Raw genomic sequence first — 19,331 nt, 5'->3', positions numbered from 1 at the left:
AAAAACCACATGCATGAAGTTCAGAACCCCAAATCTTTTCAGTGTGTGAACTAAGAAGTATCCAAAATTTTCTGGTTTATCAATTACTTAGCCTCTTTTTTTCTTTCTTTCCTTCTTTCTTTATTGCTTTCTTATTTTAGAAATAGAAAAGAGCAAAAACAATTTTTAACACAGAGAAAAGAGACTGGAATGCGATATTGTCATCCGTGTGTTTCGTTAGGAAACAATAAGCACAACACGTGGCATTTTTTTGACTTCTAAGAATGAGTGTTGCTATCAAAAGGTATGGATTCACACAGGTGGGAATGCTAAGGGTAGGGTGTTACATAAAGACAAACCACGAAGAATTTTGAGAATGCCCCTGAATAAGTTGAGAAGCTCCAGGCAGAGCTGTGAAATGAACCACCAGGTGCAGGACAAAGCATATGCCCACACAGCAATGCATGTCCACAGCCCTCAGTGAGTTAATCCCATTCTGTTGGAGGAAATGATAACACTCCTATTACATGGCTAGTACAAAATTCTGAGCTCTTCTGATCAAAGAATCAGAGCAGATGCCCTTGACATGCAGCTCTGTACCGAAATATACCGTTTGAACACAGAGCAGCACCTAGCACAGAAAGTTTCTGGTTGAGAACAGAATAAAACATGAACCAATGAACTTCCACACATCTCTGTGTGAAACCCCACTCAGGGTATTGAGCTCTGCAGTTTCAGAGTGGATGGAGCTTCGCTCAGAATTAGCACAGCAATACAGAAATCAAAAACAGTCACATAAAGCAGAGTCTATCCTTCTAAAGAAAGAGTCCCTCTTCTCCTCCTTGCTGAAACAGAAGTATTCTGAGATTTACTGAGACACACTGAGCAAGAATGTTTCCTAGACAGCCAAAATCATATGCTAATGGCTTCTTGGAAGAAAACATGTCGTAACGTGTGAAGAATTCCATATCTCTAATTCCATTAGAAAAGATTCCAGGAACCACCAACTTTTAACCTATTGCCTGAGCTGGGAATGGTGTGCATAGAATACCAGTTACAAACCATGCGGTCATTCCACATGAACCCCACCCTGCTTTGGCCCACTGGCAGAAGGTTGGAAAAGTCTCCAGTGTACCCCAAGGTATGTAAAACATAATAGGGTCACAGAGTGCCACCAGTTCTGGGGCATCTCACACAGGACAGCAGTTTCCCTGCCCTTGAAGGCTCACAAAATGCTCATCTGAGTCTCCCATGTCCTTCAGGACAAAGCAAGCCAAGGTTGGTCCTGCCTCATGCTCTGTTCACCAAGCACAGCCTGACCCCATCTGGCTGCCCAGAGAAGTGTGGGTGCCCCATCCCTGGAGGCCATGGATGGGCCCCAGGCACCCTGAGCTGGTGGGAGCACCCAGAATATGGCACAGGTTGGAATTGGGTGGGCTTTAAAGCCCCCCCCAGTCGAACCAGGCCGTGATTCTGTGATCAGGAAAACAAGCATGACCTGTTGCTTATTTACAACTGCCTACACCAAATCTACATGAGTCACAGCATTGCACGAGAAAAGAACCACAGCAGTACTTACAGGACCAGTAATCGCTGGGTTCTGCAGTCTGGGGTCTTCCCACTGGGTAATTTTATTATCTGTAAATAACAAAACAAATTATATCATTAATACTTTTCTACCACACTGTGTATTTACGTGGTTTGTTGTTGTTTTTTCCCCCCTATATTTGTTTTTCCTACTGTTTCCACAACTTAGTATTTCAGGGTTAGAAAATACTGCATTCACCCATCTCCATCAAAATCCCATCACACTGTTTAGTTGAAAAGACTCGTTCAAAAATGCAGAAGTATAGCATGATCCAGTGTAATTACACTGCTTTCATTTCAACACCCGTAGCAGTAAACATGTTCCACTTGAACATGATCTTGGATTCAACTCATGTTAGAAACACAGATTTCATGCCCGAGGGGAAAGGAACCCAAACACTTTGTCAGATGGTAGATGAAGTTTATGTATTCGACATTCTGCATGAAGAGGGCCAAAGTTTAAGATTTTTAAAGCAGTATGAATTTAAATTTGGAGGTGAAGGGATAACATCTCTTTGGAATAAAATTAGTCCTAGACACTGGTTTTAATGAGAAGTTTAAAATATCATTAAGTATACAGTTATGGTATAAGGAATCATTCAGTTTCGACAAGGTCAGTTTTGGCAGTAAGGTAACAGAATACAGATCTTTTCATCTACAGCTTTCAAGAGCACCAGCAGCATTGCATGGTCATACAGTGAGGTTATACAGGACCACGGTGAAACTCTCCCTGCCTCCAAACAGCTGTTCCTGACAAGATTCTGAACACAACAGAATCACGACAGAATGATGATGTTGCAACAAGACAATGCTCCAAAAACCAAACTAAATGCCATCTCCAACGGCAAGGCTTAAGTCATATTTCCTGCACTGGAAGGGTAATAGTAATACATCTCTTAGATACACGGTTTGATTTATAAACTGCATATTAAAGGAACAGTCAGGGTTAGTTAGGTTCTGTAGCTCTAGGTTTGGGAATAAAAACACTAAGCTTCAAGAATTTATTTTTTTTTAAGGATACTACAGGTAAAAACAAAGAGCCAAGTCCACTTATTCCATTGTAACACAGGTACTTTCCATGCTCCTACAGTCAGAAAAGACCCCTAAGTTTTGAGCACCCCAAGTTATTTTTAAAAGGGACTAGGTTTTGTTAGCTGTCTCTCATCAGAAGTTAAAGAGAATTCAAAACCATCACAAGTTACACCTCAGCAAGTTTGGCCCAGCAGCTAATTTCATGTTAAATTACTGTTTTATTTTCCTTTACGCTTCAAGTCTGTTCAGCTCTCGTGACCTTTATGGAGGAAGGCTGTCAGAACGACAGCTCTGGGAGCCACACATACTGCACAGCTCGCTGCCTGCCAACAGGCTGACTCCTGGGCTGGCCCTTTTTATATGGCTGCTTCTTGGACAGCCACATTACCTTCTGCAACATTTACTGCTTCTACACCAATTCGTTTTTTATATCTAGTTGACACTGACGAGCACAAATGATGGTGGCAAATCTCCATGACATCAACGGCAGAGCTGGAAGCGACTTAAGAGATTCTGTCCGTTCTCTCTTACTGCTCCAGGATATGTTTAAGAGGTGTCACTGATCAATCATCACCTAAGTTGTTTTTCAGAATATTACAGCAATAGAGACTTCATATTACAAACACTTTCGCACAACTTCAGTGCCTATACAGTGAGACGAGCCCAACTTGATCCACTGGAGCTCAAGATTCCCTGTATTTCTGTACTGTCCACATTAGGTGTGGGTATTAAATGAACTCATTTTGCAGCACATTTTAAAAAGTCTACCATCTCTCCTGATTCTTCACACAAACACAGTACTCTCTTTCCTCACAATCAGGCCTTTGGGCTCTGAAGGATTTCCTCTTTTCCTGTGGTTCCACTATTTCCTTGAAGTTTGGGACCCTGTGCTTCATCATCACAGATGTTACCAGTGCTGATCAGACTAGGAGGATTACCTCTGCTCTTATTTAAGATGCTCCTGCTGATGCACCACAGGACAAATTAACCCACACTCAGCTGATATTTTTCACGTCTCTTCCAAAACAAATTCTGCTAACTATTCCTATCCTGAGTAGTACCTTGCAATTATTACAAAACATGTTTGCAGTGCACCTACACCTCATCACAATCATTCTGGTTCCTAACTTGGTCCCAGTGAGCTCCTCTTGCCTCTCCTATGTTGCTGTTTTCTACTGATATCTTGAGCATGTTCCCTCTAATTCATTTCTCAGCATGCTGAAGAATGGGCACACCATTTAACACATCCATTCCTCCCTTGGTGAACCACTGGTAACTACACTGAATTTAGTCACAAAGCCTTTGTGTTGTTCTTCATGATACCTTCTTAAGATGTAGAACATATTTTCCTACATGGCTCCTACGAAATCAGAACAGCTTACAACCAAAATCTGAAAAATATCGAATTTTCAGACCACTAGGTTAAAGTAGTATCTAAATTGCCTTTTTTGTGCTTTGCTTTCTTAGTTTGTGGCATGCTTCATAACAGCTTGTGCTGCTCCTTTCTGTGCTCTCATCTCATCTCTCTCATCCTCAGGGATGAGAAAAACGTATAACAAAACTGGACAACAGTATCAGATAATTATGCCTATTACCAATTAGAAAACATATCTGGGGAGCCAGGACATTAAAAACAGCATAAATGCTGGAAGTTATCTGATTTAGTTGTACTGTAGTAACAAAATGGAGTACATTAGCTGCATCTTAACTAAGCCAGTTTATCACAGCGCTGGACTCCTGAGACTACCTCTACCTATCTAGAGCATAGCTATCTAGAGCAAGCCCAGCTGGTTGTAGCCATGGCTGACTTCAGCATACGTTCTCAAGTTACTCATGAAACAATTAAGAGCCACAGGGCTCTGTCACAAAGCTAAAACTATGACCAAACACCACTGCAATTCCTTACTGATTGTGGATGCCCTGTCCATCCCTGTAGGTGCTCAAGGCCAGGTTGGATGGGGCCCTGGGCAGCCTGGGCTGGTATTAAATGTGGAGGTTGGTGGTCCTGCATGCAGCGGGAGGGTTTGGAGCTTTATGAACCTTGAGGTCCCTTCCAACCCAGGCCATTCCGTGATACTGTGGGAAGCAATGCTACAGTGGTTGTTAGACCCAAACTGTTGAACACTGGTAAACTGCTGTTTGCAGTTGCTTGCAAAGCACTGAGCACAACTTCATCACAGTCTCCACTGTAATGCCCCTAGCATCATCACTGCTTCTGGAGCCCCATGGTAGTAGTATGGTGCTCACAATGGGAGTAAGGGCAGTCTGATAGAAGCAGACAGCATTGCCCAAGAGAAGAAAAAAACCCAAAAACCTAAACGCACCTAACACCCAAACAAACATTTAAAAATCCTGCAAAAAAGCTAAAAATGTTCAGATCGGGACCAGAAAGAGGCTACAGATGCAAATACTCCTGTTCACATAAAAATATCAAATTATTTGAGGGAACATATACCATCAGCACTGTATTTTTAGAGACTGAATGATTTAATCAAAGCTACGGAGGTTCAGCAAATATACAGGTATCTTTAAACATGAAAGTTCTATTCTGTGACCCTTCTATGGCAGCAGTGTGGCATTAATTGCCAGATGTTCCCAGACATCTGTCTGTAGGAACAATTAAAAACTACAGAATAAAGAATGCTTCAATACTGATGTTTGAAAGAGGCCAACCTGGTTCTGTGTGAGTGCGCTATTTCTGGTCTTGATTTAAAATTATCAAAGCCATTTAGAGGCAAAAAAATGGTTTAATAATGACTTAGTAACAGGAATGCTAGGATTTAATGCTACTGAGGGAGAAATGTAATCCTGTCAAACATGCACAGTTGTTGAAGGTTTCAGTTCTCTTCAGTTTTGTGCAGCAAACAGACACTCTTCCAAGTGTTTTGTGAGTTACCTTTCTCTGTGAATATTACCCTGTCAGTAGAAATGCCCCATTAGAAAGACCACCTTAAGTCTTAAAAAAAACATAGTTTTTTTTGTGCTGCTTTGTTTTTAAGCGACAATAACTAACACAATTGTTCTGAGGTGCTGCAATAAGACAAATCTACACTGAAACATCACTTACACTGGGACTTCACTAACACAAGAACTGAATAGGTATCAGTGGACTGGGTGCAATACAACACACTATAAATAGGAAATAAGATCAGAATCCATGCTGCCACAAGACCTCAGACGAGATGAGGGAGAGCATTATCAGTGTTAATTTACCTGCTGCCTATATGTGGAGTTGTGGCCATCTTATTTTCTATTCCTAGTGTATATTTGAATTTATTAGAGTGCAAATAAGCCATGGGATCATCAACAACAACAACAAAGAGTCCAAAATATCAACAAGAACAAAGGAAACCACAAAGAAGAAATGTTAATGCTTCACAAGTCAGAGAGGGACAAAGCTTGATGAGCCAATTATAAGCAAGCTTTTGGTGAATGTACAGTACCGTAGGAGGGCACTAAGTCTCTGGTATCAATGTCTCCACATATCAACACCTGGCTTCCTAAATGAAGAGTAAAATTACAATGCTTTCACTTCGATATTTATTACCTCCCTTTGTCTAATTGCTGCAGTACCTGAGTGTTTACTTACTATGATCTATATAAAACGTTCTTCCATCCAAATGTATCCTTTCCTCCCAACCGGGCTGGAAATGGGAAACAAAAACAACAGAGAAAATAAGTGAAATATGACCATTCTCACACAGGGTGAAGCAGTATATTATCCACGCCAACTTAAATTGTCTGAAAGGTGCTCGTCAAGTAGAAAACACAGAAACAAGTGTGCTACACCAAGGCCAGTAATCTGTCAAGATTCAAAGCATTTGCTGTTTATGCAGATGACTATATTCAACACAGTATGTATTTTTTAAGGCTCTGAAGTGGAAATTTCTTGCATTGGGGTTCACATCCATTTCCTACTGCGAGAAAACAATCACAAAGAACAGGCTGCCCACCATCTGTTAGTCCTGAGAGCTTCTCCTTTTACTTCTGAAACACCTGTGGGTTATTTACTGTAAATATTAAGAGTGAGACAAGGATGTCTCACCTAGGGTTAAATTCTTGCCTTTTTCTCCATTCCCGTTTCTCAGTTTTAGTAACAAAAGGAGAATGCATGGCACACTTCTAGTTCATGCAATGCTGTCTGATCTAGTACTCACTCCACCTACAAGCTGCACACCAGCTTCAGCCCTCTGTACAACACAGAAGAAAAATCATTTAATTTCCATCTTTTCAAAAGGACTTTTCTTCAAACCTGCAGCCATCACACTTGGAAGACATTGTTTATCAGTGGGCACAGTAATTGGAAAAAGGTAATGGCTTTAAGCTAAGGAGGGCAGAATTAAGTCAGATATGAGGCGAAAGCTCTTTACTGAGAGGCAGTGAGGCTCCAGCCCTGCTCAAAGCTGTGGGTGCCCCATCGCTGGAGGTGCACAAAGCCATGGATGGGCACTGGACAGTCTGAGCTGTGGGGCAGCCAAAAACTACGGTAACAGTTACTTCCATACCTGTTCTCCTAAATGCTCCATTACTGCTGTATTCTAAGCAGAAAATTCATTGTAATAATGAGATGTGGGCCTGACAAGTTGCCTGGCTTGATTTAAGAACAAGGCATAACTTTTTGCTAACCAAGACTGGGACGGGGAGATGTCTGGATGTTTCAGAGGAGGATGTCTGTGCCACTCGTGATTCTGTCACCTGCTGCCCATAAGCAGTGCTCTCTCTGGTCTGCTGGCAGAGCAGTTCTCATTAAACTGCAACCCAGATCAATGCAAATCAGTATGACCAAAGACTCACTATTCAGTCCGCTGAAAACCAAGATAATTCAGTGTGCCATATCTGGCACAACAGGGCAGCCACCAATCCTAAAGGCATTACTGTCTGCAGACATCATGCCTGCAATACCTGCTGAGACCACTGCTGACAATTAATGGCTTATTGTCATTGCGCCTTCCAGTGCTGCAAATACAATTCCAGTGGCAATTTATCAAAGCATGTTTAGTGCACATAAGGCAACTAACATAACTCTATTAAGGTTTGCAGCCTAGAAAAAGTGTCAGCTTTCACAGGTTATTCTCTGACACACAGATGCAGCTGTTGAAAAACAAAGCAAAGCTCTGTATTTGACATGCAAATCACTATTATGTACTGGTTACCAACATGACAACAAAGCCTTTGAGGCTAACAGAATTGTTTTCTCTGCAGAATATGGAAGTTTCATTCAAAAATCAGGACTGAATGAGATTTCTGAACAGCAGTATATACTGGTATAGTAACAAAGTTCACTTTGAGCAATGTGCCTCTTTTTTTTTTTTTTCCTACAGCAGTTAATTATCAGCTAGTTAACCATTAATTAGCTAAAATCACATGTTCAGAGATAAAAACAAGGTAATTTCCTTCAGAGCTCAAAGCTTCAGATAAACAAAGAAAAGTATAATGACTTCAAAAATACTATGGGCTGGCTGCACAGCTTGACTCATTCCCCGATAAGAATTGTTTTGGTGTTACAAATGTTGCATTAAAGTGATGAGAGCAAACAATATGCATATGCATACAATACAAGACTGCAACAACAGATCAGTTCTTACAAGATAGCAGGTATGTACCCAAATACATTGTCACTTACAGGAAGAGGGCCCAAATCGTTGGGGTTCAAAGAAGCTTTTGTTCTCAAATGCACTGGAAATTTCAGTCGAGGATCTTCCTGTAACAGATACATGTAACCATAAACCCAACATCTGGGTACAAAGTCAAACACAGAAGCAGCTGGAACAGCCGTCTTCCTGCATTAAAATTATGGTTTCATTTTTACGTTTCTGAGAATAAAATGCAAAACCCAAATACATAAAGTAATAAAACATTTCATATTTGGACTTGCCACATACTTAATTAATACATTGAACAGAACTCTTTTTAAATGTTAAGAGGTAGTCTGGGTAAGACTTTGATTCTTTAGCAAAGCATGCATTCCTAAGTGCCATTAGTGCACATTTCTGGCTCACAAAATAAAGGGAGAAATAAGCCATTCTATCACAAAAAGGTTGGAAAACTATGTAAATGAGCTTCTTACATTTTTATTAATCCACAGATATGACATTAATGAACAAAAGATGTAAAAAGAGGCAAGTAAAAAAGGTCACAGAAGATCGCTTTGGAGAGAGACTGAGATCTCCACACATAACCCACCCACACGCATCTGGGAACATGATTAAGAGCCACCATTAGGAATATTTCTTGTAAAATACTCGCTTTTGGGCATTTGAATGACATCTAAAAGATTTAAGTTCCACTCATACTTAAATCGTGACATGAAATGCTGAGTCAGCTCTCACATTTTTTTCCACTTGCTCACTGAAAATGTAGAGTTACTGCAAAGCGGATCCTCATGACACTGAGCAAATAGCAAAATGGATTCTGCTCACCAAGGATGAACATACATTACATTAACAGGAAAGAAACGAAAGCATTACAGACAGACTCAAAATGAACATCGTGCCAAACCTCCATCACATTGTGTGCCAGTAAAACCCAAATCTGAGGAATTTCAAAGACAAGACTTGTATGCAGTGGTTTGCCAAGTATAAAAAGGTCAAACACAAAATACTGCTGTATGGTACACACATGCTACATCAATCCACCAAAAACTACTTTCAGAGGTTGTGTACAAATAAGTTTCCTTTCTCTGAGTGCAGCAATGGCACAGTTACAGCCACTGTGTCAAATTTGCTGTTTCAGACTTTGGCATCACTGTGTGTCAGTCTCACTTTGCTCAGCTTTATGAAACCTCACAAATCTCTCCATTGGAACTATTGTCTTCAACACAAGACCAATTCCAAAGTGAAACAGAGGGTCTACAGCCTGGAAAACAGAGCAATAAAGACAAAAACCATTTAACGTTTGTTACCTAGAATTCCCCTTACCCAGGTAGTAGTTTTAGTATTGTGGTCGATGAAGAAGGGCCTGCCGTTGGGTGCTATCCGCATCTCCCAGCCAGGAGGGAGGAAGCTCTGAGCAACTTTGTGCTGTGGTTTGGGAGAGTTGTAGGGAGAAGGCTGTGGGGACTGCGGGTTGGAAAGGGTGTCCTTCACAGCTCTGCGCACCGGGGAGTCCTTCATGCCCTGAGAACGGGGAAGGTATAAGGATTTGCCAAATGCCACTTAATAAAGGAGACTGAACACAACGCGTTATCACAGCAAGCAGTTTTTCATTCCAGATGCAATTTACACTATAAATAAGTGCTAGCATTGATTGCCTAGAATGCAGGTAAGTTCTCAGTAATTAGCTATTCCTCATCACTCATTACGCTTTTTTGCTTTGAAGGGCACAGTTTTATCATTTCCCTCTGTGATGATAATGTCCACTTGATCACGTATTTTACTGAAGCTGGTCTGTACATGTCAATGTTTTGTTCTTAAAAGGAAAAGATACAAGCACTGCTCTGTACTTTGCAGTGCAATAGATGTTATTTTTAATTAGGGCAGTATCCTAAATGTGAAGTGACATTATCATAGAATCATATAATCACAGAATGGCCTGGGTTGAAAAGGACCACAATGATCACCTAGTTTCAATTCCCCTACAATGGGCTGAGTTGACAGCCACCGGACAAGGCTGCCCACAGCCACATCCAGCCTTGCACTTCTTAATGGATCTCCCAACTACAGCTTCAGAAAGAAGATTAAAACTAAAATAAGCGTAGGTTTAGACTTCTTATATCAGCTTGAAATTACAGATTTTCAACAATTTGCCCAGGGGAAAAAGAGAGAAATGACAAAAAAGATGCTGCACTCTCCATTTGAAGATGGAATTTTTCATAACTTTCTCTCCTCAACGCAGCCACATTTAATTGATTTGTGAGATTTAATCATACAAGAAAAACACAAGTAATCTTTGATCGCATATGCCAGACAGACTATTCATTCACAACATTCAGTTATCAAAGTTAAGCAACACTGCTGCTGCTGATGTAAAGATTCTGATAGAAAAATGTTAGAAGAAAACAGCAACACACTATGTAAAAAATATCAGTAAGAATGTTATAGCAATGCTGTGTGCTATAGTGCTATATAATAGTGTTATATAATAGTGCTGTGTGGCATAACTACAGGGGAGCCAAAAAGTTACAAAGGTAACCAAGAGAGAAGTCAGACACAAGGGGTCTGCGGTGCTCACAGTGCTTTCTCACCTCGAGTGGAGCCGATAAGGTGACTGTGGGAGAACTGAGGCTGCGGGGCCGTCTGATCTGGGGCTCACTCAGATGGTTGTTGCTGTTTGCTGCTGACCCAACCATGCCATCTTCTGCGAGCTATTTCGGATGCAAAACCAAGTTAGCCAGTCATCAAGAACACAGTTCATCCAAAGTCAGGGCAATTAAATATAATGTCGATACTTAGTACCGTTATTATGACTATTACAGCCAAGCACGTGATTTAATTCCATCGCAAAGACACAGAATATATCAAATTACTAATTAAGCAGAACTTTCAAATTCAAACCTATGGAGATGTTTGTCTTTATTTATGTTTGGTACCCCTCTGCAAATGCCTTCCTTTGTATCATCAACTTAAGCCATAACTATTAAAGTTAGAGAAGCATAAAAAAATAAAAAATAAAATCCCTGTTGTAATTTTTTATGATTATCCTGAATTGTTGTGAAAACACTTAGAGTTTATTTTTTTTTAAATTCAGAATCCTGAGGAGCTGCTTCCAGTGAAACTAAACTCAATATGATGTTATCTAAATGTATGCGGTCTCAACAGAGCAGTGTTAACAGATCTCCTTACCTGCATGATGGGCCGTGTCCAGGTTGTGGTTCGATTGTTGTGATTGACATAGTAAGTACGGCCTTTTGCGTCCTTCCTTTCCTCCCAGCCTGAAGGTAAGCCCGGCGTGGTGTGGACATAAGCCACTGAAGGCTGTTCAACAAGAAATTACCATATCGTTATTCTTTCACTAGCTTAAAAAAATTAACATCTGTTCTTTGAAAGTAACTCGTTGATGCTCATAATTCTAAGAACTATCAAACATACAGAAAACGTGGTCTGGGAAATCATAAGCTCTTCTTCAAACCCCTTTGAGTCAAATCACAGTTTCTCATAACAGACCTTTTGATTCACTTCTGTACAGATTCCGGTCTCTTGCTCCAAAACCAGCTAAACTTATACGCCCTCGAACTTTTTAACTGGTATGTTACACATAATGATGACAAAAAGAAATTGCATTGTAATGATTTTCCCTCTAGGCTGATTTTTCCCTTTACAGTGATGTGGATAAGTAAGAATGGAAGTCATCATGCTTTCCAGCCAAGATCTCTCTAGTTCTGACCTCATCTCTACCATGGGATCTTGACTCAACTGCAGCAATCTGCTGAGGGCTTAAAAAATGAAATCCAAACATCTTAGTTACAAACAATTGCATTCAGGGTTAGGTGTCCTAAAGACAGAGGATACACCCTAAAATTGAGCCCAAACTTAAGAATGAAAAGATACTGCTTTTCTAATCAAAAAGTTGCACAACAAAGATGTTGCTGTAAAGAAAACACGCAGACAATAGGGACAATGGCACCAATTGTCATTAGACAAATTATGTCACTATTTAACACACTAATCAAGCTACAAGAGACACTGTCTTCAGTGATTTAAACAAGTGGACATTTGTTTCTGGGACATACAGAGTTAAAAAATGAGCAGCAAAGCCTCTGGATGGCAAATAGGCTAGGAAGAAATTCTAATACCAAACCTGTCTGCATCTGAAAGCACATTTCAGGAGGGGAAGTTGCCCAGAGAGTCAGATTACAATTCCAGATCATTATTCACATGATAAAGCTCTGTCACTTTCTAGTTTGGGACTCCTTTTCTCTGTAGACATCACTTGCTTGTATTTCCTCTGCATTCAGCAAGACAGCATTCTTGCTCTCTAATGAAGCAGATTCTGTTTACCATCTCATCAAGGATTTGGCAGGTGCAAGGTGCTATTTGGTATCTGCACCTTGTTACTTAGATTAAAATGCATTCATTTACTTGGTTCAATCAGCAGATTAATCATGTTGAATTATATAGTCCTATCTTACTTATCAGGGTTCTATAATGCTAGATATCGCTTTGCTTCTTCAACATAGCTGCTTCATGGCAGAAGAATGGTAAAATCTAAAAGCCTTCATCACACACAGGAATAAAGAGGTGTTTGAGCTTCACTGTTTTGTCAATTTCTGCATGTTTTCCTTCCTCATCAGTCTCACCAATCCCTCTTTTGAAGCCTGAGTTTAACCACTCTGGATTCAGGCATTTGTTTTTGCCCAGCACAGTGATGATACCCATAATTTACAGTGAGCAAAGGCAACTGTTGAGGGATTTTGAGTGTTTTACCCACACCTGAAAGGCAGCTTCTGTTTCACAGCTAATTCATACTCAAAGAACCTAAGTGCAGGCAGGGGGAGTTCAGCAATACAGGCAAATTACTCTGGTAAAGATATATTACTGAATTTATCTTTTCTCTTGCTATAGGAATCTTGTTTTACTTGGGGGCTGGACTCGATGACCTGAAAAGGTCTCTTCCAAACCCTAAAACTCTGATTCTGTGAAGACTCAGTCCCACAGGGGATTAACACACACACACACGTCACCGCGCTCTTCAGTTCTCATGGTGTGAATCAAATTCTGTGAGTGCTTTTGGAAGACAACTGAAAGGTAAAGCAGCTGTGGAGAAAAACAGAGCAGGTTAGAAGAAATAACTGCTGTGGAAGAGGTCTTAAAAACACTGAGCTCTATTGCCGAAAAAGATGATGCTGTTATATGAGGCAGTGAAAGTTATTAAGAGATGGAAGATGTTTAAAGAAGACTATTCACGTTTTCTTCTATGATCTTTAAATGAAATCAAGGGAAGAAATCAGCCCTGGAGATCACCAAATACCTCCACATTTTGTCTTACTATGCAGATTTAAGAGACCATCAGAAGTATTACAGCACAACTGAGGCAGCTTGGGTAACCACCTCTCTGCTTCCCTCGGCTCTCAGCTTTATTCACCATGCTAACCACAAAGCAAAAAAAGAATTTATTCTTCCAATGTCTTTATAAACAGTGGTTTGTGTGGTAGGATCATTCTATTTAAAACATTACTACAGTGGAAAACTACTACTTAAGAGATAAAACATGTGCACGACACTGCACAGCAGGATTTGGTAACTCCTCAGGTCTCCAAAGACTCTCAGTAAATTCTTTTTTTATGCTCTACAGTCTTTGCTCCAGCAAAGTGATTTACAGCAATCCTTGTTCTTGCTTCGTATTCTTAAGACCTCTTCACAGGGCTCTTGCTTAAATCAATGTTTGCTTTGTAGCAGAAGAGTATAGTTGACACAGTGAGCTGGAGAACCGTCTGGCCACCAAGAAAAGAAATCAGAAAGGAAAATGAATGAGTTAGAAAGCTGACGTGGTACATTAGGAGACTGAAAAAGGAAAACTGATAAGGAAGCTGAGTAACACCCTCAAACAAAGTCCAATTTACCTACAGAGTAGTCAAATGCTGGAAAGTGCTATTTTCCCACTTGTTTCTGTTCATGAAGCTGATGGGCAGTGATAGTGAGACTACCTTTCCTGAGACTGTTCTGCAGTTGCCAAGCTATGAGTTGGTGGCCAATAATCATAGAATCACAGAACAGCCTGGGTTGAAAAGGGCCACAATGCTCACCTCGTTCCAACCCCCTGCTACTTGCAGGGTCACCAACCAGCAGCCCAGGCTGCCCAGAGCCACATCCAGCCTGGCCTTGAATGCCTGCAGGGATGGGGCATCCACAGCCTCCTTGGGCAACCTGTTACAGATAATCACCACCCTCTGTGTAGAAAAAGCTTCCTCCTAATATCTAAACCTCCCCTGTCTCACCTTAAAAAAACTCCCACTTGTCCTATCAGGACACAGTAAATGGTTTGAATACAGTCCCCAGACCAAGTTTTAATTAAAAATCAGACAATTAAGGTAACTGATAGTCTGGGTTGTAATAGTTGTTGTAATAATACACCTTCTAATCATGGTATGATGGCATGCTGCAAACAATCAGCTTCAACTGACTCGGTGCTGGGGGAATACAGAAACACCAGAAAGTTGCCCAGCTTTAACATCTCATCTTCCATTTATCAGACAATCAAAACAGCTCCAGCAGTCAGCAGCCCTTCTCCTTCCTAGCTGCTGGGTTAATGCAACCATGTATGCAACCTGCAAAAACAGGATGCCTGCCCTTCAGTCTCCTTGCCATGCTTTAGATACCAACATGAAGGTATTCTACCACACAGAATAGAAACGTGGGGGATTTATCAAGAGGTTTATCTGTGGGCCCCAGCCCAACGACAGGTATTAGAGGAAGTCTGAAAGCAAAACTGAGCTGCCCTAGAAAGTTCAGCATTGACAAATTCTGTGTCTACATAATTAATATCCCTAAAGGACAAAAAAGTGGCAGCTTTTGAAGAATGGACTTCAGTGCAGGACTTTAAGTCCTGAGCAATCTGTGGGTTTGGGTCTCATAGTATAGATGTATGTTGAATTAAGACAGCAAGGGGAAGGGTCCCATTAAAAAAAAAGAGACATATTAGTTATGAGACAGGGAAGTACGAATTCAGCTTTAGCAGAATTAGCAGAAAATATTTGCAAGAAAGGATTTGCAAGGACACAAAAAAATTACAGTCTGCAGGAACTAAATACAAGCATGCTCCTCTGAGTCTGAAAAACCAGTAAATACAAACAAGGTCACAGAGTGATGCATCAAAACACAAACTAAGGTCTGATATTACTGCACACAAACAGGAAATGTACCAACTTTGAATTGCATCCCTGAAGTAAATTATCTAAGAGTGCAAATACTCGTGAAAGCCAATTATTACTGTCAGTGGATAATGCTTTCTATGAAATGATTTGTTTCAGACTAACAGAATGAGACTTTTTTTGGCAAGGATCAATATAAATGAAATCTGCTTTTCTTTAATTATGTGGAAAAGTTCTTTCAGAAAAGCGTTTCAAGAATTTTATCGGATGAGCAAATTTCAGCCTTGCAGTGAGGAACAACAGCTGGAAAGTGAAAATTGGCTGTAATTAAGACCTCCGCAATCCATAACACCGTATCATCACAGAGTTCTCAAATTAAGATCAGTCTTAAGAATCTAAAAGAATCATCCTAACAGAGAGTAAGGGAAGACAAGCACAATGACAGATGCAAGTATATGGAGCTGATGTCTCTAAACATTGATTATTTCAAGGTTTAAAGAATTAGGCATTGTATCTCGCTTTTTAGAAGTTTATGGCATGTTTTTTGTACACATCTTTGTTAAAACCAGCATATACTAGTAATGAAATGGCCTTAAATTGAAGCGAAGTTAGAGTGAATTGAGCATTATTTGAGAAAATCTGAAGTGTAATAAATAAATAAGTAAATAAACACAACTCTTTCTTCAGTGGCTGTATGTCATTTATCACACTGCTTCTCTGTGAAGAAATGTTAATTACTGTACAAGACCTAAACCTACCCACATTTTATTTAGAGATAGCGATGGATAAAGATATTACCGTTGGTTCCTCACCACCTGTGACTGTTGAAGAACGAGCTCTCCTAGATGGGCCACTCTGCTGTTAAATGATAGTTAATGTTACAGGTAAATACACTTGGTGATGAAGGACACAGTTTAGTCTTACATCTTTAGGAATAAGGAATCATCTCAGATTTATTAAAAGAGCAATTAGATTTAAATAATCTTAAAGATAATGTAAAAACAAAACAAAACAAAACAAAACAACTAAGCCATCAATCACTGATAAAGAAGTTAGAACTTGATAGAAGAATCATCAAAGGAACTGATTTCAAGAGTTCTGGTGTCCAATATTGTATGAGCAGCACTGTTAAGGATGACAAGACCATCCACACTCAGTGTAACACACATTCACTCTAAGTGTAATTTCCTCCTTTAGAAACAAAACAGATCCATTCTGATCATCAACGATTGCACAGAAGAAGTTAGACCAAAAATACAAAAGTGGCATTTCGAATTCTCGTTAAGGATCATTGCAATCAAAACCAGCACAGTTTAGAAAGGAAGTATGGATTTAGTTGCTAGAAGATAAATCATCATTAGTTCAATAAAGATTGAGATCAAGAAATATCTTTGTAATAGAGCAATGATTTCAATTCTTCTGTTAAATAATTGAATGTTCTACTATAGCAAACTGAAAGATGGATCACAACAAGGCCCAAAGTGACTGCACGAGGTAAAGAAACTCAAACTCCATGAGGTTATATTAAATTAAGCAGCTGACCACCTCTGGATCAGACTTCATTAAGTGCCAGTTTCCTCTAGTATGGAGAGAAGACAGTTAAGGTGTAATCGTACTGAAAACCACACCATTGTTCATCCAGAGAAAGAAGAAAAGTGGTGGATAATACTTCAGAAGCACTCTTTTGAACAACAGCCATTGCATGCAACTACAAGCAGCAAATGTAGATACACTAAACATACAGAACACACAGAACAAAGAGAAAAAAACTACAGCTGCAGTAAATGTCTAAACAACAACAACATAAAGAAACAACGGAGAGAAATCAGCCTTAATAATGAACTTATCAGTAACTCCCCACTTACTCAATACTTCCGTGGTAAATTTGTGTAATCTTTTTGTGTGTGTGTGGATTGATACCTTACCCTGGTAATGCTCCTGGGAAGGTTTTCTCTCTCCACTTCATACACTGACTACATAGTAAACTACATTTCTGTGTTAGACAACGGAAGTCAGTATGACTATGTCTCAAAATGTTTTTTTTCTCTTATGGAGTTCCTCATCGTACTTTGTGCCCTGACATTAATTTGGTTTCCACAGTGATTTGGGATAGCCACACATCCATAACTGAACTAGATCTGCCTGGAACTGATCTAGGAAAAGATACCATCCAGAATCAGATGATGTTAAAAGAAGAAGAAATAAATTAAGATTAGCTTTCATTTACCAGAGATAATTGAGATTGTTCAGCGACCGTGTCTGTTACACTGCAAGATCTCAGTCTTGAGGAAGGATCTCTTTGCTGAAAAAAATTAAGAAAAGAAAATGTCTGTAAGTTTAACTATTTTCAAGTATCTTTGGCAGACACTTTAGAAAATCTAGAAGGAGAACAAGCAGTATAAGGAAAATGTACAACTCCTGGCCAAATACTGGCAATATAGTCCTTGCAAAATCAATACATTAGAGCTACTGGATTCCCACACATGGTTTATTGCACTAGGTAACCCCTGTGTTTGTTCCTTGATGTGGGCACAATGAGACGACTATAACACAAGGGATGACCACGTGGTTCTGGCACTGATGACAACCTGAGCCCATGGTGGGTACGCTCTGCAGAACCTTCACTGGGAGCCTTGCTGAGATCAAGGCACATCTAGGTTCAGCCAACTGCCTGCAGATCTTAGCCAGGTTCATGCAAAGCCAGTCCAGATTTGAGTTTAGGGAAAGTCTGGGATCCAACAGCCTGCACAGTCACTGAGCTGATCTCACGGCTTTTGGGAATGTGGGTCAAGAGGAGATGTCAAGCAGACATATCTCATGTTTAGCTGGCAATGTCAAACCCTCCCTGCCACCTTGCTCAATCCAAATGACGCTCTTGATGTCTCCTTGCTACTATTACAAATCTCATAACTGGGCAGATTTACAAGCCTGGGAGAAGCACTGCCCACAGTTAAGTGCTGGATCAGGCCAGTGAGCACTCACAGAAGCCAGAGCTGTGGGAGCAGAGTCACAGGCACAAGCTGATCTGACAGACCCTCTGGGGCCATGGACTGAATGCTGCCGACCCACTCAGTCTCTGTGTGCAGACAGAATAATTTCAGAGCTGCTTCATTTTATTCCTTTCAGTATCTCAATGCCCGGCTCAATGGGTAGTGTAACACAGGCACTAAAGTCTCCGACCATTTCTTACTTTGCAAGTATGGTCTTATTAAAATTTGTACTGCAATGATAAGTAAGATGTTATTTAATGGCTCATAGAAGAGCTAGTTTGTACAGAAACATAATTACTGAATTATTTTAATTAAGATAATTTTGTAGCTATCCCACTTATTATTTTCTCTGTACAACAGATGTAGGCCCTGTTCTTCTCACTGATCCTACTTGATTAACCTCCCACCCTCAGGGTGAAGGTCTACTGAAACCTGCAGTTATCTACAGAAGCAGACTTTGTGCAGATGGCTGGCAATCAGAGCTATAATTTGCTGGACTAATCTCTGTACAACACGCGAGTCATTGTACGCATTGCATAGGCTCTTCGTGAAAAATCTGCACCTAATCAAGATCCTATTTGATCAGAAAAAGAGTAAGCGTGATTACTTCTCACTTTAATTGCAACGGTACCTGAATAGCACACACCCAGGAAATGATTAAATCTCAACACAATGTTCTGTTTAATAGCTACAATTGTTTTCTCAATCAAAGAGACATAAGACGCTTCCACAGTTGAAAGCACAGTATCCTCACTTCTTGTGGTATCATCGGTGTGTCCAACTAATAGGCAACACAGACACAAAGAACATATTTTGTTCTCACCTCAAGTAACCTGCTGTGGTTCTCCAGACTAGTTATCAGGAAATCTGCAAAGCATTTCACCATAACTACTTCCTTTCAATTCTCAACCTTTGTTAGTCTTGTAACAGTTAACCAGTGAACCATGATGGGTGCTTGTAAAATTCTAATACAAGACAACCTTCAGCATAAATATGCA

General features: G+C 40.2%; 1 protein-coding gene across 4 annotated transcripts in view; it reads right to left on the bottom strand.

Annotated features, from left to right (window-relative positions):
• The window catches only part of NEDD4L (NEDD4 like E3 ubiquitin protein ligase), a 123,014-nt gene that overhangs the window by 12,871 nt on the left and 90,812 nt on the right, over positions 1-19,331 (bottom strand). Inside the window, exons 12-20 of one of the 4 annotated variants that reach the window (XM_072359047.1) lie at positions 17,571-17,645; positions 16,142-16,201; positions 11,379-11,510; positions 10,781-10,900; positions 9,516-9,713; positions 8,222-8,299; positions 6,188-6,242; positions 6,042-6,098; positions 1,559-1,617 (exon numbers count right to left, since the gene is read on the bottom strand). In XM_072359047.1, coding sequence (XP_072215148.1) covers positions 1,559-1,617; positions 6,042-6,098; positions 6,188-6,242; positions 8,222-8,299; positions 9,516-9,713; positions 10,781-10,900; positions 11,379-11,510; positions 16,142-16,201; positions 17,571-17,645 — 834 coding nt within the window. The remainder of the gene's footprint in view (positions 1-1,558; positions 1,618-6,041; positions 6,099-6,187; positions 6,243-8,221; positions 8,300-9,515; positions 9,714-10,780; positions 10,901-11,378; positions 11,511-16,141; positions 16,202-17,570; positions 17,646-19,331) is intronic. The other 3 variants (XM_072359042.1, XM_072359045.1, XM_072359046.1) reach the window with 3 other exon arrangements.

The sequence above is a fragment of the Excalfactoria chinensis genome, chromosome Z, assembly GCF_039878825.1.
Source record: "Excalfactoria chinensis isolate bCotChi1 chromosome Z, bCotChi1.hap2, whole genome shotgun sequence".
In the NCBI taxonomy this organism is placed as follows: Eukaryota; Metazoa; Chordata; class Aves; order Galliformes; family Phasianidae; genus Excalfactoria; species Excalfactoria chinensis.
The sequence above is the reverse complement of the archived record's forward strand: the minus strand, read 5'-3'. Positions and strand labels throughout refer to the sequence as shown.